Source organism: Nasonia vitripennis, chromosome 3, assembly GCF_009193385.2.
Source record: "Nasonia vitripennis strain AsymCx chromosome 3, Nvit_psr_1.1, whole genome shotgun sequence".
Taxonomy (NCBI): Eukaryota; Metazoa; Arthropoda; class Insecta; order Hymenoptera; family Pteromalidae; genus Nasonia; species Nasonia vitripennis.
In genome coordinates, this window is record NC_045759.1 from 2629310 (window position 1) to 2654088 (window position 24779).

Below are 24779 nucleotides of genomic sequence, written 5' to 3' on the forward strand. Positions count from 1 at the left end.
AAATGATGCAGTAATGCTCTTAAAATTTCAGAACTGTTTGATAATCAAAGCAGACGAAAAAAAATATATGCATGCATGAATTTTTTTTAAATTTGTATGAGGAAATATTTTTTTCAATAAAATATAGATATAACGTTATAATTTTCATCTATTTTCTAATATTTTATATCATCCAAACTTATAGAATAAGTAATTTATAATGGCAATGTCTATTTTCCTGAAAATGTATATTATATAAATGCATTATATGTAAAGATACGTGTAATGAAGAATTGATATTTTCTTCGCAACTACAACGTTGTATAATAAAAATAAAACCAAAGTGAACAATCATTGTTTACGTTGTTATAACAAATTCGTTATCGTCATCGATCTGATACATTGTCGCTTATATAGTGAGAATCATATAATACCTAACGTAAAAAAACAAAACTGTAGCATGAAGATAAACATTATTATCATTATCCGATTGCATATGAGATCCAAACTACCTCGGAAGTAACCGCGATTGTCATGCGTACGAACCGATTTTCTGCGATAGCAAAGGATTATACATGTCTCGGAAAATTTAGCCTCTCACTGTGGCAACACTGGTCATTACACTTGAAATCTGAAATCGTAATCGAAGAAAAACGCGAATGAACTCGTTTGTTTCGACTCTCGCGCGTTCAGTGGAAACTTGAAGAGTTTGCTGACAAAGACGTGACTACTTCTCGTAGCTGAAACTTATTTATTTACTTCAAGTATTATTTGTTAATTGAAAAAAAGAGGTTCTTGGATTCATCGTTTTAACAACGTGAACTACGACGATAGACACCGAGCTTTTTTACAAGCTGTCATGCAAATGGGAATCGTGCTGGATCACGATGCACAATTGTTGTGCGCAACTATTTTTAGTGAGTTGTGTCTTATTTGTGTATAAAAAATTTTAGATTCCTTGTGCTGCTGTTAGTTTTTGCTGTTTTATATCAATACCATACTAAGAAATATTTGCATTGGCCTAGTTTGGATAATTTCTAGACCAATAATCTTGATTCTTTTCATTTGTATTCAAAAGAACACGTTTCCAAACAAAGTGTTTACTACATCTAGTTTGATTTGTTCACTATAAATATGCTGATGAAATGTTGTATATGCGAGCTATCTGGCGAAAAGTACTGGTCTGTTGTTGGAACAACACATGAAGAGAATCTATCGTAATTGAAATTCCACAATATTAATATTGTATTTTTTTGGCAGAGATATCAATTGAATAACTTTAAATTTTACAGGATACTATCTAAGTTTAGTGTTGCGCAAAGAGCATTTTTGCGAGACATATATTCAGAAATTGTTAGTTCAGAAAATGGCTCTATTTCAAGTACTGATGGTTTAAATCTTACAAGAACGATTGGTGTAAAACTGTCTATGGGGGAAGCAGATGCATTCTTGAAAGATTTGTACAAAGGAAAATGGTTGTGCATCAAGGTAAATTTAAGTGACTCAAATTAGGTGTTCTCTAATTTATTTATTATTTAGAAAATTTTTTTATAAATTGTTATGGTTTTAGAACGGATATTTTTATATGGGTGTACAAAGTATTTTGGAAGTCATGCCTTATTTCAGAGCCACTTATGAAAACAACTTTCATAATTGTCAATTATGCAAAGAAATCATCTTTCATGTAAGGAATTAAAAAGCCTTTTATCAAAATATTCCTATCAATGAACTGAACAAAAAAACTTATATTTCAGGCCAAAAGATGTGAACACTGTGACAAAGGTTTTCTTAACTATTGTTTGATTTTATATGAGCCAGAAAAAAGAAAGCGTGTGCCCAGACTGTAACAATCATATGGACATTAGCATAGTGCAAGGTATGGTTTTCAATAGAATACTTTTATCTGATATGATTACATTATTATTTTTGCTGTTAAATGATTTTACGATTTTTATACTTATTATTTTATAGATAACGCTAGTAATTCTGAAAGTATTGAAGAACCTGTTGATGATGTACAAGAAGATGAACCCATGGAAATTACAGATGAGGATTCAGATATTGAAGATTCTCCACCAGTAAGAAAAAAAAACGCGTGCAAAGTAGATCTCAAAATAATATATTTAACAACAGTTAAAATATCAATACGATATATGTTAACTTAAGTTAAACATGGTTTAACAGTATAATATGTTACTGTTTTCGTCAATAAATAAATTTGTAACTGTCAGTAATGTATTATTACCCCTCCCCCCTCTCCCTTTAGCATTGTACAATATTTTATAAAACAATACGACGGCGTGTCATAAATACATATATATACAGAATTAATGTCAGATTTGTGTATATTATGAGGGTGTAAAAATTAGAACAAAAGTTTTTAGTAAAACAGTAATCTATTTTACGATGAAATAAAAATTACACTTTGTATGACATTTATTGACGTTTCATCTTGCTTTTATTAAACCAGCCATACGCAACAAGATGGTCCCTGAAACCTACAAGCGTCTTATGTTGTTCGCGTAAGCCTTCAATTTATCCGTCTTTCTTAAAATAAAGTGAAAAGTATCGAAGGGTCTAGTTTACACTTAGTGGAGAACAACATGTTATTTAATTAATCGTTTTATCTAATATAATCTCATTTGTTTACGTACAATATAAGAAGACATAATTTTGGCTTTGATAGAATATAATTTTAACAAATAAATTACTAATTACTTTGATAATTTCATTAAGCATCAAGACATAGTATCAAATTCACGATTACAAATTGCAATGATAAAATTAGAAATATAAGGTATATAGAAAAAAAACGAAGCGTTTTTTATGTCTTACTTCTTAAACAATAATTTAATTCTAACAAAGAATAAGCGAACCTTTAATGAAAAAATGCATTATAAATCTGCGAAATCCAAAAGACAGATCAAAATAAAATAGATGTTGAAATAGCGTCGCATAATGGAAGCTTAACAGATAAATATTCGTTACACTCATACATTAAGCTAATTGTAATTCTCATACACACAATTTTAAAATGATGGCCCTAAAAAGGACTTTTCGATTAACAGCGTTAATGACTATTTTTTTTTCTCTTACAATCACTTACCGTTTAAACATCCGAGATTATGAATACAATAATAATGTCTCGTTTTAAGGTATGTCGATTCAAGCCTTCTCGACTTACTCAAAGAAGAAAGTCCCATCGTTCTCGGTGTATCGTTAATGAATACAGTCTTCGTCGTTTTGTTGTTTTGGACGGACCGTTTGCAATTTTGCTTCGTTTGAATCCAAGCGAGAAATTCACACACACACACACACACCATTGAAACGTATTCGCCATTACACGTATTTGAACGGTTATTTAAATAAGAACGATACAGCATCGTTAAAAAAAATTTATTAGCATGTATATATAATATGTATATATCTATATGATTGATGGTAATTTTATATTCGATCGCGTTTTGGAAATTTACAAAGCTGTCGATTTAAGAAAATCAAATTCGAAAAGTAAAAACATTTTGTAATGTTTGCAGTTCGCCTAACGAAGCGACTTTCTTACGTTTTTCTTCTGCTCGACTATAGAGTACAAATTTACGTAGGCCGTACCATTAAAATAAGACAAGTGTGGAAAAGCACGTATACTCGCCCAGCAAATTGGTAGTAACCGCCTTTCGAGTGTGCGACACCACGCAAACGTTAAATATCATAATGATTATGCGCGTAAACAACTGCGCTTGCTGGGTTCGAATACAGGATTATAATTATGCCAAACGAGCTTGGCCACTACATATCGCTTCTTTGCCGCTAATTTAAACAAATGTATAATCTCCACGACGTTTTCGGGAATAATGATTTCACGCCATTCGGGAGAGGCAACAGAGAGCCAAGAGCTAAACTACTGAAATAAGTATACCCGGATTCTCGAATACAGCATGAGAATAATTTCATTTGATTTTAGATGAGCTAACAATCTTGCACATGACATTGAAACAATTTCTTTGTAGGAATGAAATGCTTCACACATTAGTTGTCATCGTTTCAGTATAAAAAATAAATTAGAGGTTTCAATCAATGATAACAATGTCAGTAAGTATTTAAAAATGCCACTATCAAAAGAAGAAATAGTCATTGGTGTACTGTAAAATACTTAGCAACTTTCACATATCTGCAGTAGTTTCTTCTCCTGATACTTGACTGTTGCACAAACTCCTATACCATTCGATGGCGAGGCAGTTCGAAGCTATCCTTAAAACTGCTATTATTGCATACTAAGACGATTAGACACCTAGGTCACTTCTTTACTTTTTAAAAATTACCAAGTACCAACATTTTGCAAAGTATCGCGAGGTACTCGATGATACTTTTCGTTTCTCGTTTCCTTTTTTTTCATTATCTTGTATATGGCAGCCAGAATGTGATAATAAACAAACGAAAAAAATAGTAATATATATATATAATAATAATAATAAAAGTAAAATCGATAAAAATAAAAAATAATCTTAAAATAAAACGGTACCACGTCTACACTTCATTATGATCACTAGGTCCACACTTCCAGAGCCAAAATGGTACTCTCTCGATTTTTAAAAATATCACAAACTTCGCGTTATCGATTCAAAACAAAGTCGACGTCTCTCTATATACTTCGTGAGTTCATGTTCTCCTCGTTATCGAGCACGTAATCTCCGCCTAGAAAAGGGGCGTAAGCGCGTGCACATGAGATGTGAGTTTATGTCCGAATACTCGATCGGACGAGTTTTTTCTCTCTGTAAGGAGTCAACGCGAAACTTCGTAATCTTAGTCAGCATAGCAATTTACATGATGCGCTGATCAATGTTGCGAAACTTCGCATTGGCTATTACTCAGTAAGCCGATGCCTCCTTATACTCGGAGCCCTCCATAGTGAAGAAATCCTCGAGCTTCCACTGGAGAGTCTCGAAGGTCGGCCTCTTCATCGGGTCCTTGTTCCAGCATTCGAGCATGATGTCGTAGAGCGGTGGTGGACAACCCGGCGGACAAGGCATACGGTAACCGTGTTCAACCTGATGCAGCACCTCTGCGTTCGTCATACCTAAAATTCATAATTTTTATTATAGTTCAAACTTTGATGATTTGAAATTTAATAATAAATGTCAGCAGCAAATAAATGCATATACTAACCAGGATACGGTATTCGTCCGTAAGTGACGAGCTCAGTAAGCAAGATGCCGAAGGACCAAACGTCGGACTTAATACTGAACTTGCTGTAGTTAGCGGCTTCAGGCGCGGTCCACTTGATCGGGAAGCGCGCACCGATGCGAGCTTCGTACTCGTCCTCCTTGATTAGTCTAGCCAGGCCGAAGTCCGCGATCTTGACGACGGTGCCGTCCGAGACGAGAACGTTGCGCGCTGCCAAGTCCCTGTGAATATAATTCTGCGACTCGAGATAGGCCATACCTGCGGCTATTTGTGCTGACATGTCGATCAGTTGCTGGAGCTTCAGTCCCCGACCTTTTCCTAAAATCATGATCGTCTCCTATTAGTACGTTATGTTTTAATATAAATATTCTATAACGGAGAAAAATACCTTGTAAGAACTCGAGCAAGCTGCCATTCCTCATAAGCTCCGTGATAATGTAAATCGGCTCCTCCATGGTACACACAGCGTATAGCTGGATGAGCTTCGCGTGTCGCAACTTCTTCATGATCTGCGCCTCGGCAAGGAAATCTTTGGGATCCATAGTGCCGGGTTTCAGCGTTTTGATAGCTACGGGTGTCGTGTTGTTCCACAAGCCTTCCCATACTTCTCCGAACTGACCCTGGCCGAGTTTGCGTACGAATTTGAGCGACGATCTGTCGATCTCCCATTGATCCCGGGTGCGATGGCTCAGTCCCTCGGTAACGGGTTTCTCCACCTGTGAACAGAAGCGGAATAGGGAGGCGCAACAGCGCCCCACCAAAGTTAGCTCGACTCTCGATTCGACTGCTTGGAAAAAGTCACTCTAATGCGAAATTTGTTTGATTTGATTGTTTTTCTTTTGACTGTGGAGATGCGTGAACTGGCGCGAGACGATTCTTTGATACAGCTACATGATACAGAGAGATAGAGATGCACTGTGCGACTGATCAACTGAATGATTTGGCGGTGAGCTGTGGTTCATACTTTGGTTTCGACTTGGAGCGTGATTGATGAAGATATTGTACGATACACTTGTGAACTTTGCAAGGCTTTGGACTAGCTATCGGTTTCGGTAAACATTGGACTTACACATGAGGAGGATTTGTTGTGACAAATGGCTGTGCAACAATTAGTTTTGTCATCGTTATACAATAATGATAACTGAACTTAAAAATCTCGGAAAGTGCAGTAGTAAACAATAGATTCAAAATTTTTTCAGATATCTCAAGTCGACACAAATGGTTATACTTTTATAGATTTTGAAAATCTTGGCAAGTACAGAAATACTACATTATACAATGGATGAAGCACTGCTTCAACTCTTGAGGCTGAAACCTTTTGAGAACTCTGGACATGTGACCTCTTATTACAAGTCTTGTATGGATTCTGTTGTTCCAATCATATTCAAGCTGTAGCTTTTAGTACTAGTTTCTCATAATAAACATTTTTATAGTGAATTGTCATATAAAATGCACTGTTTATACAATATTTTTACATTTTATTTTTTAAAAAGGTATTTCACAAAGTAAAACTGTAACAGCAGCTTAGCTCGTGTGAACACACAATGAGTTTTGTACAAACAAAGTCATTGTGATAAGCTATTTATTGGCACAAATAGCACCATTATTTACAAAAGATTATACATTCTTGTTAAATATCACTTACTTATACTGTGTATATAAATATTAAATATACTGTATGATTCCATGCAATAAAAACTTTCAAACGTTGGCATCGATTTTTGAATAATTGCAATCAGTCACAAAAAGGAATTACTATTTTTTGTAATTCCTTGCATTAAGTCTTTCAGTTTCGAATCTTTGTCAGTTAGTGAATATTAAAAAAAAAAATATCAAGTCTGTTCATAGGAAGATGTATGTTGCAATACAAAACTGGATAAACTGACATTATTTTAAAAAGTTCTGTACAAATATGGAAATAATTTATTTACAGTGGACATTGCTATCACCAATTCCTAAATAATTTCTAATTCATTTACTCTTTGTGCATTGCACTGATCAGTCAATGATTAGAAAATGAATTTTAAGCACTTGTAAGATATTTTTTTATCACAGAACGAATAAATAGAAACTGTTTTCAAAATTCTTAGTGCTTAACATTCGTTTTTTCAAAGGCACAACAAATGTTGACATGGAATACAATTTGATACAAGTTTCATGACGTAAATGAAAACTCAAAAAGAGAAATACTACTAATATCTCTGAAACATGATTCCGTATATAACAGGCTTATGCTAGATACAAGCAAAGGATGATATGGTGGTGCATATGTTTGCAATAAAAACATTATAATATAATGGGACATTCAATTTACCAAGAAAATCCAGCGGGAAGTAGGGTAAGCAAAAACAGAAAGAAATAAGTCTGTTAAGACAAGTCGTCTTGAAAAAGTCGACCTATGCTAGTAAAAAGACATTTTAAATTCAACAAATACTATCTTATATAAACAGGTTTATTTATTAAAGATATTTCGCTATTCTCCAATTCGAAAATAACCCAGGTTATCATAAATTAAGATGAACTGTCAAACTTAAGAAAATAATATTTTAAAAATATACTAATTTAAAAACTACTTATATTGAATTTGTGTTTTCGAGCAAAGTCCAACTGGAGTTTAGACAGTGCTTCAAAGTCATATTTAAGGGTAACAAAAACCTTGTGTAAAATAATAGATAAATTTCAAGATGATTATATTTTAAACATATTATACCATGCTTTTTTCATTTTCTTTAATTTATCAGTATTTTTAAGTTGGATATCATAATGATTCAAGGGATTTTCGAATATCGATTTTACATACATTATAGAATATCATATTTACAATTGGAATAATATATCAGTGGTTTTTATGTACAAACGGATTCAATTTGATATTAAACACACAAAAAAGGCTTTCAAGCAAAACTGGATGTTAAAAATACATGTTTCACAAAAAACCTACGAAATCCCTTGACTCTCTTAAGTCTCGTTAATAACGAAGCAGCAAACAGTACTTCGCTTACGACAGAGTGACATAATAATTGTACTTGAGTCGCATGCAGCAAGCTGTCTAAACTCCATTCAGACAACGTTAGACCACAAAGGTAATAGTAATAATAACGCCAGAGGTAATAAGTATCATTGGCAAAGGGAAGCTGCGGCGGATGTCTTACCTGCACGCAAGGCTTGCACAAGTTGACACAAAGGCCGTCCGCATCTTTGCTGTAGTGCTCGACGAGGTCCTGGAGATTCCTAAACGTCGTTCGCCTCGCGATAAAAAAGCCGCCCTCGTCTAACTGCCGGATCCTGTAGTGCTTCACTGTGTCGCCGTCGCGAACTAGAATTCAGAATTCGTTGTTTTAATAAAAACTTAATGTCTATAGCAGTTATGTTGAAATGTTCGCTTGTCTAAAGAAGCTTCATAAATCGGTTTGCGTGTCACAGAAAAATCGCTTTGAACTAAAGGAAATGTCATTTTCAAGATTGAACTTCTCACGTAGACAACAAAGCTTTAATTATGGAATGACTCTATGAAACAGCAGGAAACGACAATCTGTATACTTGGTATAAATAAGTTTTATCACTCTTGCGGCGATATGACAAAGCGCCAATGCGTCACTCAATCTCTTGTAATACCGACTATTAAACGTCGGAGTTTCAATGAAAAGTCTACTCGTAAAAAGAAGATGCTAACTCATTTTCGGTTCTCGTATTCAACGAAAGGCCTTTTCTCTGCAAATCAAGGTAGAGTACCACAAAAATTTGTTAACTTTGCAAGTTTCATCGGCATTAGAATGGAGAAAACACGAAGGTATAGAGATAAGGTATGAATCGATTGTGAAACTCGTACCTGAAAGCGAGTAATCGTTGTGTCTGCTTTCTGAATCTCGAATCAAGAACGCGCCATGATCGTTTTCCGGAAGCAGCAGCTTCTTCTCGGCTTCGATTCGCTTGATCTTTCTGAAGTACCATCTGAAAAAGGAGAACAAAAAAATTTTTACAACTCCGTGTTTAATTTCATCTAAAATTCATAAATATTCAAAGAATAAAAAGTGACTTTATCATCTATACAATTCGTCTCTTAAGAAGAAAGTTGAGATGAGTTTAGAATTTCGTTTCATCAACTTTCTTCGCAACGGCGCCACAACTACAATCGCGATTAAAACCATCACCTCTATTAAAATAAAAAATAAATCAAAACACACTTTCTCCTCTCATCAGAAAATCCGCGCGATGCATATCCGCGTAAATAAAAAAAAAATTCCGTTCTCCCAGGAATAAAAAAAAGCCTCGCATACCCTTCGCGTCTCGCGCGGATTAGTCAATGACTCGAGCGCAGGTGAAAGCAAGGTTGTTCGCGCGTATAGGAAAAACAGCTCCGCCGAGGGAAAATCCGTCGTCTGTATACGTTTTGTATACGTATGTAATAAACGACACTTGCGCGTGTACAGAGTCGCGAGAAAAATTCGTGACGATAACGGGACATACGGCTCGCTCGTCACTCTCCGAAAACGCATCGTCGCGATATGTCTACCTGCTGCTGCTCGCGTTCGTTCGGTTTCATAACGCGCGCTCGCGCGCGAGCAGGTGAGTTGTAACTGTAAAACTGTCTTGCAGCGCGCATTTCAACTAGGAAGAGGATGCCTGATGGAGAGACGAGTTTTATAAGGTCAGTCGCGGGATTCCTTAGGTGGCTCCGATGTTTGATTGATGGATTGCTGTAGATTGTTTCGGCGAAGCCTGCAGCGCTGGATTAGCGAAATCTTATCTCGACCTTTGAAGTCTCTCGTAATTGCATTCGATTACACCCGTCGCTGCACAGCGAAAGTATAGACGCGTGCGAGATACAAACTCCGATATAGATGTGACGACTCGTTTCGTAGCGGAAAATAGAACGTAAATTTGCATATAGAATTTGAAAAAAAAAACAACGCGCGCTCTCTCGTACCGGTTTCGTAAGAAAAAGTACACGGTGATTCATCTTATGTAAGAAACCGAAGTAAAAATCGAGCAACATGTGCTCTGCTTACCTAACCCACGGTATTTAATCAAATTGAATAAAGGAAACAATGGATTAACACGGTTTTCCGCTGACCGCATGGAAAAAAAGTCCGCTCGATTTAACAAAACAATATACGCACGCACAAGAGCAAACGTTTACAATCGAGCGAGGGTAAACAGCGAGCGATTGTTTAATTAGATAACGACGTCGCGACGAGGCACGCGGTAATCCGCGAACGCTAAATTGACATCGTCAGATAAGAATGTACTCTACTGGAAGAACAACACCTCAGTGAAAGTGATTAATAGAGGGAACTTACGGTTCAGCCTCGATACTCTTGAGCTTGGCAACGTAATTGCTGGGAATGTATCCCTCCTGCCTGGTCCTCTTGCTTCTTGCGAGCCACCAGTCACCCTGCGTGTCGTTGAGTATCTCCAAATGTTCTCCCTTACGGAAACTGAGATCCTCGTCGGTCCGCGCATCGTAGTCGTAGAGCGCGACGAAGATCTTGGCGGTCGGTACGTCGGTGTCCGGTATCTGGGGCATCGGTCTGATCGGGTCCGGCGGTGGCGTAGGCACTGGGCTCACTTGCGAGGCCACCGCCTCGATGCTCGGATTGCATATCCGCTCTGGCTTCTCCTTCTCCACGTCCGTCTGACAGCTAAAGCAGTTTCCCATTTTGACGACGAGGCTGCTATTCTCTCTTTTTATTGGATTTGCTAATTAAGTCGATTGATTCGATTTCGAGCAGAGAAGTGCTACCGCTACTGCTGCTTCTGCTGGTGTTGCTTTCAGCCGCGTTCGACGCTCGGCCTCAGGACATCGCTCGCGCGCCGATCTGACATCCGACGACGGGCCTGCTGAGCTGCTGGCTGCTTGGGAGTCATCCAAATTTTGATGGACAAGTCGTTTGTGCGTGTTTCAGGATGAGCTCGCAGTTGAGACGAAAGATGCGCTTGCGGACGAGTGCCTGGAACGGAAAGATAATTGAATTAACGAAACTATTATACTATAATCAGGTAACTAGCTTAATAATTATATTCCCCATCCTAGCCTCGTGTCATAAACATTGCTACATCATTGCCTAGATATGAACCTCTCAAATTCCACTAAAAAAAAGAATAAGTGACGAAGCACCACACGCGAATGCCGAAAATGAAATTCCGAAAGAGCACAGAAAAACCTTCCCACGACTCTAGGCGCACCACAGGCGAGAGAGAGAGAGAGAGAGAGAGAGAGAGAGATGCTGCTGAATGAGGAAAAGGAGCGCCGCTCGCGAGAGGGGAGGAAAATTAAAGCCCCTGCACACATACTATATATACACGCAAGTCGTCGGCGCGGACAAAGGGCTGCCGAGGAATGCTGCTGCCTTTCTGCTGTCCTCTTTTATTTCTCTCTCTTCCTCTAAGTCTGTAATGCCGTTCGTTATGGCTACGATTCGAGATTCTTCACGAAAATTCAAAACGATGATTTGTTCAGCAATAAGGAGAAGCAGAAAAAAATCTCTCCCCTCGCTTCCGCATTTTCAAAAGAACACACACGCGCGCGCTCAAGGTCTGTGAAAGTGTTCGAAAGGAGCACGTGCAGCCCATCTCTCCCGGGTATGTGTGTGTGTGTGTATATCTCACTTTCGGTCTCGGCTCTCGTGTTGTGTTTTTTTTTCGCCCGTGCACCCGAATCTCCTCTCACTTTCGGAGAACTCGCTCGCTCTGGAGCTCGACGAATGCATCTCACAGAGAGAGAGAGAGAGAGAGAGAGAGAGAGAGAGAGAGAGAGAGAGAGAGAGAGAGAGAGAGATGATTAGTCGCGCGTGTGTAATGACAATTTCTCATTCTTTCCTGTCAATGGACTCTTCCGCCATTTTATTCGCTCGTTTAGTTGTGCAGGACGAGTCGGTATTATTTTTTATTGTACAGTTGGAGTAGATGAAAAAATAAAAAGTTCAATGACGCGACGGAATCCCGATGAATGAACGAAGCTCGCGAAACGATGACACGTTATTCGATTACAATATTCGCGAGATCTGTTTACCCCCGGTATTTCCGTCCCGTAATCGCAATGATTCATACAGATACGTTTATTTGTTCGTTACATATTCCCAGCCCGAAATCCACACTAGACTCTCTTTTGGACTGCTCTCGATCCATTAAATTTTCGGTCTACGTGACAAATCCGCGCAGCCTCTCAACACACGCCCTACACACATATATATACGAGAGTATCATCATATTGGAGAGCGAAGAGAAGCATCGGCTGTAGGTATCCCACACACGAGAAGAGTCTCGACTTTTTCGTCATTTTCACAACTCGACGGGCCTCACCGCTTGCGGTATACGACTGGCTCACTCTCTCGCAAGGTGTATATACCTACACACGTACACACGCACGTATAAGCACAGACTCGCTCACTTTCTCGAATCCTCGCTGTATACGTACGCCCTCCGCGTTCGCACCTGCCGTATGCAATAAAACACTCGCGAACAACACAGAGCCGCGCTGAGTCCTGGACGAGCGAGTATATATAACTGGCGCAGGGAGGATAAGCGAATCGAACACACCTATATGTGTACACTCCATCAGCGTATACTCACACTGCACTGTATACCGCACACGGGAAACTGTGTACACTCGGGGCTGTAGGATCACGGGAGGTTGTGTGATGAGTATAAATTCGAATTCAGCGCAGTGGCGAGAGGAGGTGAGAAGAGGCCGAGATTCCAGCAGCAGGAAACAGTGCCAGCAGCAGCCACCAGCGAGACTTCGCCATTGTGCGCTAGAGACTCGCTGCCGCGACGCAGCGCTGCCTGTCAGCTCGCTCTCTCGGCTTGGCTGTCTGGAGGGGGAGCGAGCGGGGCAGGATGGCTCACTATACCGCTGTGAGCTGCGCTTGTGCAGTTTCTTGTACGTATACATACTGGCCGGTGTAGTGTTCTGTGGATCTGTTTTTGTTTATTTGTTCGTTTTCCAGCTAGATCGTGGTTTATCAAAGTTTGCTATTGTACTGAATTCGATTGAAAAACTAATTGGGGCTCGATCGCTGTATTATCTTTACGGTTGTTAAAACATATTAAGCATGCTATCGATGACTTAATGCCTGATAATGAGGAAATACTTGGAGACTGTCTAAGCTTTTCCTCCATTAGCCATTCAACGAAATGGAAGCGGCATGACGTACGACTCCGGAAATGAAAATACTGTACAATACCATTGGGTTGGATAATTTTACCAAAAAATTAACTGAATCCTGATACGGAGCGCGATGTTTTGAATGAAAGCGAGCGACGCTCCGACTCGCCCCGATGTCCCCCTTTCGAGGATGCACGGTTGGATTACGTGCCGTCGTAGAGTGTGTTTATCGCGTTCGCGCAAATGTATAGAGCGAGGGTGTAAGATACCCGTAGAAAACGCTCGGAAAAATTTCAATTTTTTCATCCAGCAATTTGGGAACATACATTCGACAAGACAAAATCTAATCGCGACGTTGTTCGAGTGCTCGCCGGCAATTACGCGCAGACCGTAAAAAGAAAACAATATCTCTTGTAAATCAGTGTGACGAGTGAGATAATCCGCGCGCAATCACGTTTTCCGCCGATTTATCTACGTAATATTGTTGTAGTTTTCATTCGAAAGATAACGCTACTTCGTGTAAATAAAAACACCCAGTCAACTTTACGGTCAAAGTCACTTTTTTCAGGAATTTCGGTCAGTACTTCTGTTACATCATAAATGCACAGAAGACCAGCGATGCTTGTGTGTGCGTAAACACTTAGAAACCGAACTTCCGTGAATCAACAGAGTCGTTTGGAAAGGCATCGTGCGTCAGTGTATATACCTGCGAGTTTTCTAAAAATTCGAGCAGATAAGATAAAGCGACCCATGCCAGAGAGAGGTAGAGATGTAAACAGATGAATTCTGGAATACTCTGCAGGGGGAACGCAATATTCTAATGCAACAATTTCACCTCGCAGCAGCAGTACCTACACACGCGACAAAGAAAGTTTTATCGTAGCGCAATTAAGCTCGCGCTCCACGTATAGGACAGCTCTCGACGAAAGCGCGTAAAATACGCGCACGTAGCATACCTCCGTACGCCCACACACGCGAAATCGTCTAGGCAGCTCTCACACACATGCAGACATCGAAGGCATCCCCCCACACGTCGAGGAAGAACAGGTTAGGCTATAGACTCGTCCACCGGCTCCGGTCAATCCGTTCGAGTCGTCGATCTCTCCTCGACATCCACACACACACACACACACGCACACGTTATGCGCGTGTTATTAAACTTCTCTCCCGCCGACGGTGTGTACCGTTACGCGCGCATATAAGTACTCTTGCGCGCAAGCGAGCGTTTATTAAACATTCGCGCGCTACCGCCTCCATATCGACGACCACTTGTTGTATGGCGATCGACGACACGCGACGCCTTTATTTAGCGTTCCTACTTCGATGTGCTTTTTATTATGATCGTAATTCTCGGGACGGACAAGTGTGTCGGATGAGTCGGTGAGAAACGGAGAAGGTTGATGAGAAATTGCTATGATAATTTATGAAAATTCATGCGAGCACACACGGAGAGCTTATGCTAATCGACGCTGGAGTTTTCGAGAAAATCTCGCATCGATTTTTAAGGCTTTTAACGATCGCTCGCGCCGGGTTCAGGGTCGATCGGGACGGTTTTATTTGGTTGGGACTCTTTTATCCTTCGCGTTTATCCTTGTGTATACGCGTGAGGGGATTTTTTCGACGACGACGAGCCGTAGCGGTAAATAATCTCGTAATTTTTGAGGATTTTCGGCTTCTGGAAAGGATTAAAAGCGAAAACAGAAATTGATCTTGCTTGGCAGCGTAATATTGTGTACCGGCGCACAGGTGAAAATTGGGCCGAGAGAGAAAAAACCTTCGAACCAGATACATATCTTAAATTTCCAATTATTAGCATTTTTCTCCTCGAACCTAATTGCTCGGCAACGAATCCAGTCTAATTGCATAATAGAATAGTTTTCTAAAGTGAAAGTATTTGCATCGAATTTGTTGAAGTTGCGCGCGAACTTTTTGCACTCTCGACGGCGGCGCGCGTTAAAATGTCAAGTTTCCCTCAATAAAACTCTCGAAAATCACTTTGCCAATCGCAATTCCATAGCCAGGCGATAATTTCAATCGTTCTAATTTAGAGGAACTTTTTGCAAAAAAGCGGGCATTAAGAGGAACAAGCAAAAACTTCATCAACGGATAAGTATTTCCGATGTACAGTGAAAGCGCGACTCTTTGCGCGCAACGACTTTGTTACATCGGCGCGTAAAATTTTCAATATCGCTTTACAATAAAAAGCTCACACTCTACTCGTGTTCTGTGTCCCGTGGAATTTCACCGGTCTGCTCGCCGTCCCACTCGCGTTAGAAGTGAAAGTCGCGCGCTTGTGTATACCTATATAGCCTTTATTCGCCGCGGGTGTGTGTGTTTGTGTACCTGTACGACAGGCGTTCGAACATTTGGTTTTTCGGTCGTCGTCCCTTTAGTCGGAGACGATGTTCTACGTGGGTAAGTTTCGAGAAATTAAGTTACGAAGATGCATTTTGGAGCTGTACGAAGGCGTCGAGAGAAGGAAAAGCGACCTTTTACCTCGATGGAGAATCATTGTTATCGAGGCGATGTGTGCACATGTGTGCATTATACCGAAAGTCGGTTATAGGCGAGCGAGTTTCACTTATAGGTGTAAGAGCGTCGAGCGTAAAACGAGTGTTTTCCTCGCTCGCTTCGCTTTTACGTTGGATTCGCACTAGCTTCGAGTTTTTTTACTCGATTATTCCGTTTGCTACGAGTTACGTTAAATTAAACGATTTTAATATTCAAAAATGTTCGATTTTCCTATTACATAGCAGAGCACAGCTCATTTCGATAAAACCGGTAGCTTTGGACTCATAATTCACTAAGCGTGAAATTATCTCGCGGCAAAATTGATACAATTAAGCGATACTCTTTCGTAATTAAGTATACAAGAAAGTTAGAAAGTTGGAGAAATAATCGCGCGTCTAGTTATACAAAGTTTTAAAACACATCGCGTTTTCGACTCGCTGCGAGCGAGGTATTTCAAGAATACACGTAGAATTCAATTAATTTCGATTCGACACACACTGACTTACTCATTGTTTACCTCGCTGAGAAGTAACAGACGTTTTAATTAATTCCACGAAGGAATTCGCTCGGAGAAATCAAAAATTGTCATAATGAGGCCATATCCATTCAGGCGTCTGGTTATAGTTTCTCTCTCTCTCTTCAACACCTTCGATTGAAGCATCCTGTACTTACACGATAAAAAGCGACTTGCTCCTTTGCGAATGACGATTAAGACAAAGCTGACCGATTAATCCCGATAAAACTCGACGTCGGAATGCACCGCGACACGACGACGCACCTACGCAACGACAAAAGCAATAAAGCCAGCTCTATGTAATAATAACGCTCCCGTTTTTCTCTTTCCGGCCAGACAATCTCTGAAAAAAAGGGGAAATTCCGCCTGTTTCCCGTGTGTGCACACTCGTGCGTTTATCTGGTTTCCTCCGCGAGAGTTAACGCACAACTTGAAGCATGCGAGGAAGCATGTATAAATATAAAAGTGTATAGGTATTGTTTTTTATCTCGACTCGCGAGCGTTCGCTGCACTTATCTCTCGATGATGCGCAGCACACAAACAAAACCAGACCGAAGCCAGTGTCTGCATCAGGCTTGATTCGATAATAATAATTTCTCTCCGCGAGAGCGTTGTCCTATTTTTACACGAGCCCACCCGTCATTGAGTACTTATACACGGGAAGAAAAGTTAAAAAAAAGCAGCGAGTGTTCATACGTACAGGCAGATAAAGTTTGAGGTTAGGAGCGCAGCCGTCCTGCAGTCGTCACGAGCTCCAATAGCAGAGTGTCCCAGCTTCCAGGTGTGGCACTGAATAACGCAGAGAAGACCGTATCACCATCGGCACTGCACACTTTGCTCGGATTCTCTCTGTCTCTCTTTTGCTTGGGCGGAGACTAGACGTCGAAGAATTGAATGAAGCTACAGCAGCAGCACACACATACATGCAGGTCGTCGGAGTCGGGGAGTCGCCCGGGGCGCTCGGCAACCGCGGAATTCGGCGAAGCGTGCGCGAGGGAGAAAGACGGATCAGAGCGCAGCCGCCCGGGACGTTGATGCGCGAGGCTATACGGCAACAAAGTTAACACGACAAGCCGCTGGTTTACGTTTATATTACAGGGCGTGCGTCAGTGCAGTATACACGTCGGCGCCGTGCGCGAGTGCAGCAGGGACTGACTGGAGAGAGAAAGAGTGATAGAGATTAGAGACTATAGACTATAGAGAGATGGAGAGACGAGTTAAGTGCGACTGTGAGAGAGAAAGCGGGGAGAAGCAGAAATCGTACGCGAAGGCGCTGCAGTCCAGTCGCGGGGGTGTCGGTAAAGCGGAAATCCGCGGCGCGCGAGAATTCAAGTGATTTTATGCATTGACAGGTGTTTTACGATGGATGAGTTAGGTTTTTCGATTAACTTTGTGAAATATTATTTATCATCGAAATGCTAATGGAGCTTGTTATTTTGGACAAATAATAATATGTACACTCTTCAAAAGTTTAAGTTTGATCGTATTTCTTTAATAAATATGTATCACCTGCCCTCGGCAACTTTTTAAGTTATTTATCTGCTTCCACAATTTCATTTCTCTTCTCGGCTATCAAATCATGCATGTATGTACAACATAAGCGGTCTACGGTATACACTTACCACATCTGGTTCGGATCAAAGTTGTTTTTCTCAAATAAATACGATTTATAAATTTGAATTTTTTTTACAATTTTAACTATAAAAAGCGAAAAACTATACTTACTGTTCTAAACTTTGAATTCACTCCCATGCAAGAGCGTCAAAATGACTTGGCAATTATTATCAAATTATCGATATGATAAATTTCATCATTATAAAGCTAATCAACAAAAAGAATATGCCAATATCTGGAATAATGATTTGCAGTTTGCGCATTTCACTAGGAAAACGCAAAACTACGAACTGCGCAAATATCTATATCTACACATAAAATGCTCGAAATAGCCAGAAAGTTGCATGACTGTACAAAAATTAGTGCAGAACAGGCGTGAATTTGATAAGCGAGCTAGGTACAAATACGCGTTTCATCATGCCACGTTATACGCGCACACATATAGATGGATGTTGCAAGTTCGTAAGAGTAAAAGCCATATTCCATGCTTCGAGTAGAAGATACGTGACACTAGAGCGCGCGGCTTCTTGAAAAAAAAAAAAATCCGCGCGCCTATACGACGCGATAAAAACGAACTATAAGGCGGCCGGCCGGGTTCGTAACCACTCAGTATCACGCCGAACGCCGAAGCATCGTGACCATAGGACTTGTTTTCTTGGTTGATCGATTTTTTTTGCATACGGAATCAGAAGGTAGGTAACTGTAAATTTTGAGCACTTATCGTCGGGCTGTTTGTTATTTTTCGGTTTCGGTGAATTCTTTGACTACTTTTAAGGGGGTTTCAATAATTTTTCTGGGACTACGTTATTGTTAATGATATTAGAAAAAATGTTGCAATATTTCACCATAAGCACAACGATTTTCTAAATGTGTTTGAAATATTGATCTATTTCATAATTATTCCAACTAAAGCGAATAAAAACAAAAAGTAAACTATATGTGAGTTTGTTAAAAAAGAAAAAAGAAACAATATGTTCCTGCATGACGCAATACATGAGTTTATGCATTATATTCTTATGAATCCGTGACCTAATTATCGTTCCAAAAAAACATGTTTTTTCTACGCCAAACACTTCTTTTGAATTAAATAAGTACTTATTTCCTGTCAAAACACTTAGAAGATTAAAATCACTGATTAGTTCGTTAGATCACAACGACACTTCCCTCGTAACGATATGAAAATACAATCAAATAGTAAGCCCCCGCAGTAAAAAAAAAATACATCTCGATTATATTTTAATGTAAACGATCCCTAGTGGACATGAAAAATGTAATAAAGTGTAATAAAATATAAGAAAATGTAACAAATCCTACCATTTTGTACGTTTTTGTTGGATTTCGGGCCTCTTTTACGTTTTATTACAGTTTGATACATTTTATTACATTTTGTTACGTTTTATTACAATTTATTACAAATCCATTGATCTAGGATTTCATGGGGGTCTCTTCTTCGAAATGACAAATGTAACAATACGTAAAAAAGTATAAAAAAATGTAATCAATTGCCTGTAAGCGTAATATTATATAAGAAAATGGCGACATTTTTATTTTATTACTTCTACTTACATCCTTTTACTTTTTCTTACAATTTCTTATGCATTGTTACATTTTATTATAAAATTAATAATTAAAAAAATATATTGACTGCAAAGTATGAGAAAAAAGGTCCGAAATCCAACAAAAAGGTACAGTTTCTTACATTTTCACGTTTTATTACAATTTATTAAAATGTATTACTATTTATTACATTTTTACATACAAGCGGCATAAATAGTCCATTACGGCACGGCGTGTATTAGCACCCGAGCGTAGCGAGTATATATTCGTGACTTTACCTAATCTATGTTAATCCGTAAGATGTGCGTCAATTTTTTTTTTCTCGGAATATACACACGCAAAATGATCGTGCTTCGTTATCTTATTCTTGTAACAGCGAAACCGGCAAAAACAAGTTATACGTAATCATCTTTAATATTTGAAAAAAAAATGAAAATCTCTAAAATAACAGTATACGTATAAGAGTGTATAAATCAATGATCTCAAACACGCTTGCAGGTCGGATCTCTTTCGACATTAAAGGGGCTCGAGCTGCGATAAGCCAATGAAATGATGATATGTTTGTCTTTAATGTGCAAGGTAATAATAACACGTATTGAATAACCGGTGTCTTATTAAACGTTATTCAATGGGGATCATTTTTTCACTCGCGATTACTGATTTGCCTTCTTAAATGTCAAATCAAGTCGAGACTAATAATTATTAAAGAGATAAGAAAACGAAGCTAAATTAACATTATAAATAATATTTGCCGACCTGGCGCTAATTATCAATCGTTAAATAATTGACGGCCGGCATGAACGATTCCAGATTTAAAAAAAATGAGCCACACAGACATGACCTCATTCCCCTTGCGCTCGCTCGGAGCAGCGGTCGAGGGTGTACGCGACCAGTACGCCGACGGTAAGGCCGCGCAGGTCTGGCAGGCGTACATCGTCGACAACAAGCAACGCAAGAAGAATTACAAGGAATTCTTGGTGGGTCTCCTGCGTCAGCATGGCTGCAAGCGCATATTGGACGTCGCCTGCGGTACTGGCGTCGACTCGACGATGCTACTCGAGGAGGGCTTCGAGGTTGTCAGCGTGGATGCCTCCGACAAGATGCTCAAGTACGCGCTCAAGACTCGCTGGCAGCGCAGGAAAGAGCCGGCCTTCGATAACTGGAGTGAGTTTCTCAAGTTCTGTAAACAGACAATTGGGATAAGTGATGAGTATTTAATGAACGAAAAAAAATTTTTATGGTTTTAACCTATACTCACCCTTATTGAAGCTATAGGTATAGGAGATATTTCGGTTATTCCCCGCGTCGTGTAACGCGGTGGAGGCGCGCGAATGTCACTAGTTGATTCGAAGGTCGTGCCAGCGAGAAGCCTAGTGACTTTTTCAACCTTGCGAATTCTTCTATTTTCAAGTTGAATAAATTAATAAATGCCTCGCCGAATTTGTTACAGTTATCGAGGAGGCCAATTGGTTAACGCTCGAAGAAGACATCAAGCCCTTGATTGGCGATGGATTCGACGTAGTGATGTGCCTTGGAAACAGCTTTGCACACATTTTGGATACGCACGGAGACCAACGAGAACAAAAGTAATAATAGATTCTACAAGATTATTTTATCGCCACGAGTTAATTTTGAATATTAAATTTTAAAAATTGAATGATTCTTTCAGACAAGCACTCGCAAACTTTGAGCGTTGCGTCAAGCCTGGCGGTCTTTTATTGATAGATCACAGAAATTACCAATCCATCATTGAAAAGGGACAGGCGCCAATTCAGTGCATGTACTACAACGTAAGTTCGGCATTATATTATATTGCAGAATTATTGACTTTTAAGAATTACCGAATTCGTTCGCATGCTACAATGTAAAATGTCGTGTTTTTGCAGAACAAGTACTTGAAGAATATCGAAACATCGGTAATATACAAAAAAGGCAAACCTTACCTAATTGCGTTGGAATACCGAGTCTGCCTGAACGAGTCCGAGGACCAAACCAGCGAATTCAGACTGGCTTACTATCCGCACATGTTGGGAGAATTCACAGAACTGCTGGACAAATCTTTCCCAAAATTAGCGAAGCACGACATCTACGGAGATTTCAAGCCTCTTGAGCAGATCGAAGATCCAGGATTCTACATCCACGTTCTGGAAAAAGCCAAATAAGAGACTGGTGTACTTATTTATTTTAAAAATATAATTTGAAAATTGTTATACATACAAGAGAAAACGAAACGAATGTATAAGTATTAGATAAGATATATGGAGAATCGCTTGTACATACGTACGTTTGTGACGAGTGCATTGAAAAGATATATCATTCGAGAATATCAAGAGTTATCATTTTATGAAGTTTTCGTTACTTTGTGATATTAATAAGTATACTCTTAAACAGAAATTGGAATATTGTTAAAAAAAAAAAAAAAATTTTGTACCTACACTAACTTTGAACGTGTTTTTATTTTTGTTCTAATACTTTAATTGCGACCTATTTTTTTCACAATTTCTGAACACATACTTTACAAGACATAGTAACAGTATTTATATTAGGTAAAATAAATAATAATAAAAATATCCACACTAAATGACATCCGTGTAAAAAATACATCAACAACTTTTTAAAATAGAAAAATATATACGAATCTGAAAATGTAGAAGATAGCCAAAAATATCATTTATGCAGAAACGAATCGATTTCACAATACACCTCGGCCATCAGATCTGTACTGCTTGAATTTGTTAGCACTTGAAATCCTGGCGTTCGAATAACGTGATCGGCGAACGCGGATATGAAAAATAGCGCCCAGTTCTTTAAGCTTTGGAAATTGTACCTATCCGCCAACAAAAGGATACCACAAACGTTGTTCGGACTCATTTTGTCGAAGAGTATGCGTTCGCATAACGTTTTCAATTTTCCCAATTCGTATTTATCAGCTGCTATCAGCACATCGGGAACAAGCTCCTGTGAGTAACGTTAATACAATATTAATATCTATATATAAAATTAATTCTTCATATTCCTATATGAGAAACATTGATACTTAACGTATTGGCTCAATTTTCTCGTATAAATGAAACGGAGGACTTGGTGCAAAACGTCAGGATTGACGTCGTTGATTATGATTCTGTTATTTATTTCCGCGTTTTCCTCCGCACTACGTATGAACATCGCCGAGAAGACAACACTGTCCGAGGCCAGGATGTTCCGGTGTGCAGGAAACTCTTCACCGCGCGAGACTAGCGTGACGTCGCTAGATTCAACGCCTAATATCTAGAATACAAATATCACTCGATAAATTTAACAAACACACCATGGCATACAGAATTTCAACAAAATATACCTCTAAATAGCTGTAATGCTTGCTGGAGTTTTTTCTGCAAACTGGCCTCGTACAAAACGTTGATATCGACTCGGGCAGGAGCACTTTCTCCTTTTTGAATTCATTTTTTGCTCGAGAAGCCCCGGTATTGTTTTCTCTACTGTCAAGTCCAGGGGATGACACTTCAGATTTAATTTGATTGACACGACGATCCAAAACGTTTATGAAGCAACAGACAACAACACGATCGCGGCTATCGAGATCAGAGGGACGAACGAAGTTCTGGAATACGTAATAATTCTGCTTTCTGGAAAACGTCCCAACAGCTGTACTCGAGGCCAGCACCTGTTTGTCGTGTAGAAGCTGGCACTTGATGTATGCCCAAAATTTTGATGGTAAGCTTTTGTTGGTGGGATTTAGATATACTGTCAAAGAGAGAAACTCCGAAATGCTGTTCGGTTGAAGGTGAAGCGTACCTATTCGAACAAATTATATATGAAGAAAAAATGTATGACTGTGATTTTGCATGTGTGTAGATCATACTGTATGACGTACCCGAAAGGCCCTTGCATCCTACAAAGACGGTCTGCGAGACAATGCCACGAACGGATCTTATCTTATCAGGATTAAGAGATCTGATAATCCATATGAGTTCATCCTTCACCGCTTCTAGGCTGCCAGTGAAACTCACATCATTGTTCTGCTCCAAATTCATCCTAAAAGCTTAGACTTTGAAGTAGAGTATTTGCGAATAGTTTTAAAGAATCGTGTCATCAGCAAGTAGGTATAGTATTTACGATTTTATGCATAACTGTTGAGAATTACATTGAAGGACATCTATGTTTATGGAATTCAGATAGATCCTATAGCGAGAGTTTGGATGAGATATAGCCATCGTGAGAAAAGTGCGGGATTTTAAAAATGATAATTTACAAATTCTATTGGTTGACTCCGCCATTTATAGACCAGTCTATCAAATTCCCGATTGATAAGTATGGTGTAATAAAAAGTAATTTATTTAGCAAATTGCACTTTCATCGAAAAACTTTATTTTCTTATTAGAAACAGAAAATATCAGTCATGAGTTACAAAATAAATGAAACAAAGTAGCATTATTAACTATGTAAAAAATATTTACATATAATAGATGAAATAAGTCAATCATGTTTTGATAACAGTATTTGAAAAGCCTCTACTGAAATAAAAGGATGAGAGCTTTCAATCAGCGTGACTTGCTTACGATTTTTATAAATATAGAGAACAGCATCTTTTTTCAAGTGCTGCATTGTGATTATGAGCAAGCAAAAGACGTTTTACCACATTTTGAGTTGTAATTGTTTTGGGTAAAGAATGTTCACTTATAGTTTTTAATTCATCAATTTTGTATTTGGATGCTGCAGCCAAAAGATCATCTGCCACTCTATGAAGATTGTTCACTTTACCAGTATAAATGAATCTTAGAATTTCCTTTATTACATCGTCACTCATGTCTTTGATTTCAATTTTAGCATTTATGCTCGGTTGAGCTATGGCTGAAAACATTTCTGAAAATACAGAACTTCTAGCTGAGAGCATGACTTTGTGGACAGGAAATACTTTATTCCAAGCAACAACAGTTGCATCACTGAGTCGTTCACTCTCAAAAAATGGCTCAAAATCTTCTGGAACTCGATGTATTGGCATATTTATTATACATTTATCTTTGTTAATAATCTGACAGTATAGCCTTAGACTATCATTTACAAGTAAATAATGTAGATTTGTAATAAGATGATTTTTTTTCAATATTGGGAGTTCAAAGTTGCAATACGCCCTCTGGTGGATGCGACTTTATCGCCGCCATATTTCATATATATAGATATACTTGCAATGTATAACTAACGACTTTGTCGCCGCCATTTTTCTGACCGCGAATTATCTTTATACTCCCAATACTTGTCAAATTTACAATTGACTTCTTCGCCAAATTGAAACTCATTTAATTTTGTTTCAATCAAATT

The 24779-nt window shown here is 39.0% G+C and overlaps 5 protein-coding genes across 10 annotated transcripts; 2 read left to right on the forward strand and 3 right to left on the reverse strand.

The window, feature by feature from the left end:
* Positions 1–381: 381 nt before the first annotated feature.
* On the forward strand, positions 382–2227 carry LOC103315667 (non-structural maintenance of chromosomes element 1 homolog). Of its 2 annotated transcripts, XM_031926769.1 has the most exons (5): positions 382–1196; positions 1272–1467; positions 1550–1663; positions 1734–1855; positions 1951–2227. In XM_031926769.1, the coding sequence occupies exons 1-4, from the start codon at positions 1114–1116 to the stop codon at positions 1824–1826; spliced, it is 486 nt and encodes a 161-aa protein (XP_031782629.1). In that variant the 5' UTR covers positions 382–1113; the 3' UTR covers positions 1827–1855; positions 1951–2227. The 2 variants fall into 2 exon arrangements, with proteins under 2 accessions (XP_031782629.1, XP_031782628.1); XM_031926768.1 differs by having other exon boundaries at positions 1734–2227.
* A 129-nt stretch (positions 2228–2356) lies between these two features.
* LOC100122717 (tyrosine-protein kinase Src42A) lies at positions 2357–17809 on the reverse strand. 4 transcript variants are annotated; one of them, XM_001606270.6, is made up of 7 exons: positions 16993–17809; positions 10461–11111; positions 8990–9111; positions 8313–8476; positions 5549–5876; positions 5143–5478; positions 2357–5053 (listed from the first exon to the last, which is right to left on the reverse strand). In XM_001606270.6, the coding sequence occupies exons 2-7, from the start codon at positions 10817–10819 to the stop codon at positions 4845–4847; spliced, it is 1518 nt and encodes a 505-aa protein (XP_001606320.1). In that variant the 5' UTR covers positions 10820–11111; positions 16993–17809; the 3' UTR covers positions 2357–4844. The 4 variants fall into 4 exon arrangements, with proteins under 4 accessions (XP_001606320.1, XP_003425754.1, XP_003425755.1 ...); XM_003425706.5 differs by lacking the exon at positions 16993–17809 and adding an exon at positions 12733–12932 and having other exon boundaries at positions 3360–5053; XM_003425707.5 differs by lacking the exon at positions 16993–17809 and adding an exon at positions 12700–12928 and having other exon boundaries at positions 3360–5053.
* A 466-nt stretch (positions 17810–18275) lies between these two features.
* On the forward strand, positions 18276–21903 carry LOC100122726 (glycine N-methyltransferase). 2 transcript variants are annotated; one of them, XM_001606277.6, is made up of 6 exons: positions 18496–18598; positions 19962–20042; positions 20274–20627; positions 20914–21049; positions 21133–21253; positions 21350–21886. In XM_001606277.6, the coding sequence occupies exons 2-6, from the start codon at positions 20021–20023 to the stop codon at positions 21623–21625; spliced, it is 909 nt and encodes a 302-aa protein (XP_001606327.2). In that variant the 5' UTR covers positions 18496–18598; positions 19962–20020; the 3' UTR covers positions 21626–21886. The 2 variants fall into 2 exon arrangements, with proteins under 2 accessions (XP_008203954.1, XP_001606327.2); XM_008205732.4 differs by lacking the exon at positions 19962–20042 and having other exon boundaries at positions 18276–18598; positions 21350–21903.
* LOC103315669 (protein roadkill-like) lies at positions 21887–23590 on the reverse strand. The gene is made up of 4 exons (XM_008205733.4): positions 23335–23590; positions 22801–23255; positions 22506–22730; positions 21887–22421 (listed from the first exon to the last, which is right to left on the reverse strand). Exons 1-4 carry the CDS (start codon positions 23492–23494, stop codon positions 22131–22133), a joined length of 1131 nt encoding a protein of 376 aa, XP_008203955.1. The 5' UTR covers positions 23495–23590; the 3' UTR covers positions 21887–22130.
* A 434-nt stretch (positions 23591–24024) lies between these two features.
* Positions 24025–24462, reverse strand: LOC103315679 (speckle-type POZ protein B-like). Its single transcript, XM_008205833.1, has one exon. It carries the CDS (start codon positions 24460–24462, stop codon positions 24025–24027), a length of 438 nt encoding a protein of 145 aa, XP_008204055.1.
* Positions 24463–24779: the final 317 nt, after the last annotated feature.

Coding starts and splice junctions, on each gene's coding strand:
- LOC100122717 (XM_001606270.6), bottom strand. CDS start 10,819: ATGGGAAACTGCTTTAGCTGTCAGACGGACGTGGAGAAGGAGAAGCCA. Junction 5,877..8,312: donor TGTGCAAGCCTTGCGTGCAG/GTAAGACATCCG, acceptor TTCTGTTCACAG/GTGGAGAAACCCGTTACCGA. Junction 5,054..5,142: donor CGGACGAATACCGTATCCTG/GTTAGTATATGC, acceptor TATGAATTTTAG/GTATGACGAACGCAGAGGTG.
- LOC103315669 (XM_008205733.4), bottom strand. CDS start 23,494: ATGAATTTGGAGCAGAACAATGATGTGAGTTTCACTGGCAGCCTAGAA. Junction 23,256..23,334: donor AGGATGCAAGGGCCTTTCGG/GTACGTCATACA, acceptor TTGTTCGAATAG/GTACGCTTCACCTTCAACCG. Junction 22,422..22,505: donor CGAGAAAATTGAGCCAATAC/GTTAAGTATCAA, acceptor CGTTACTCACAG/GAGCTTGTTCCCGATGTGCT.
- LOC100122726 (XM_001606277.6), top strand. CDS start 20,021: ATGTTTGTCTTTAATGTGCAAG. Junction 21,050..21,132: donor GGAGACCAACGAGAACAAAA/GTAATAATAGAT, acceptor TGATTCTTTCAG/ACAAGCACTCGCAAACTTTG. Junction 21,254..21,349: donor TTCAGTGCATGTACTACAAC/GTAAGTTCGGCA, acceptor GTGTTTTTGCAG/AACAAGTACTTGAAGAATAT.
- LOC103315667 (XM_031926768.1), top strand. CDS start 1,114: ATGCTGATGAAATGTTGTATATGCGAGCTATCTGGCGAAAAGTACTGG. Junction 1,468..1,549: donor GAAAATGGTTGTGCATCAAG/GTAAATTTAAGT, acceptor TTATGGTTTTAG/AACGGATATTTTTATATGGG. Junction 1,664..1,733: donor GCAAAGAAATCATCTTTCAT/GTAAGGAATTAA, acceptor CTTATATTTCAG/GCCAAAAGATGTGAACACTG.
- LOC103315679 (XM_008205833.1), bottom strand. CDS start 24,462: ATGCCAATACATCGAGTTCCAGAAGATTTTGAGCCATTTTTTGAGAGT.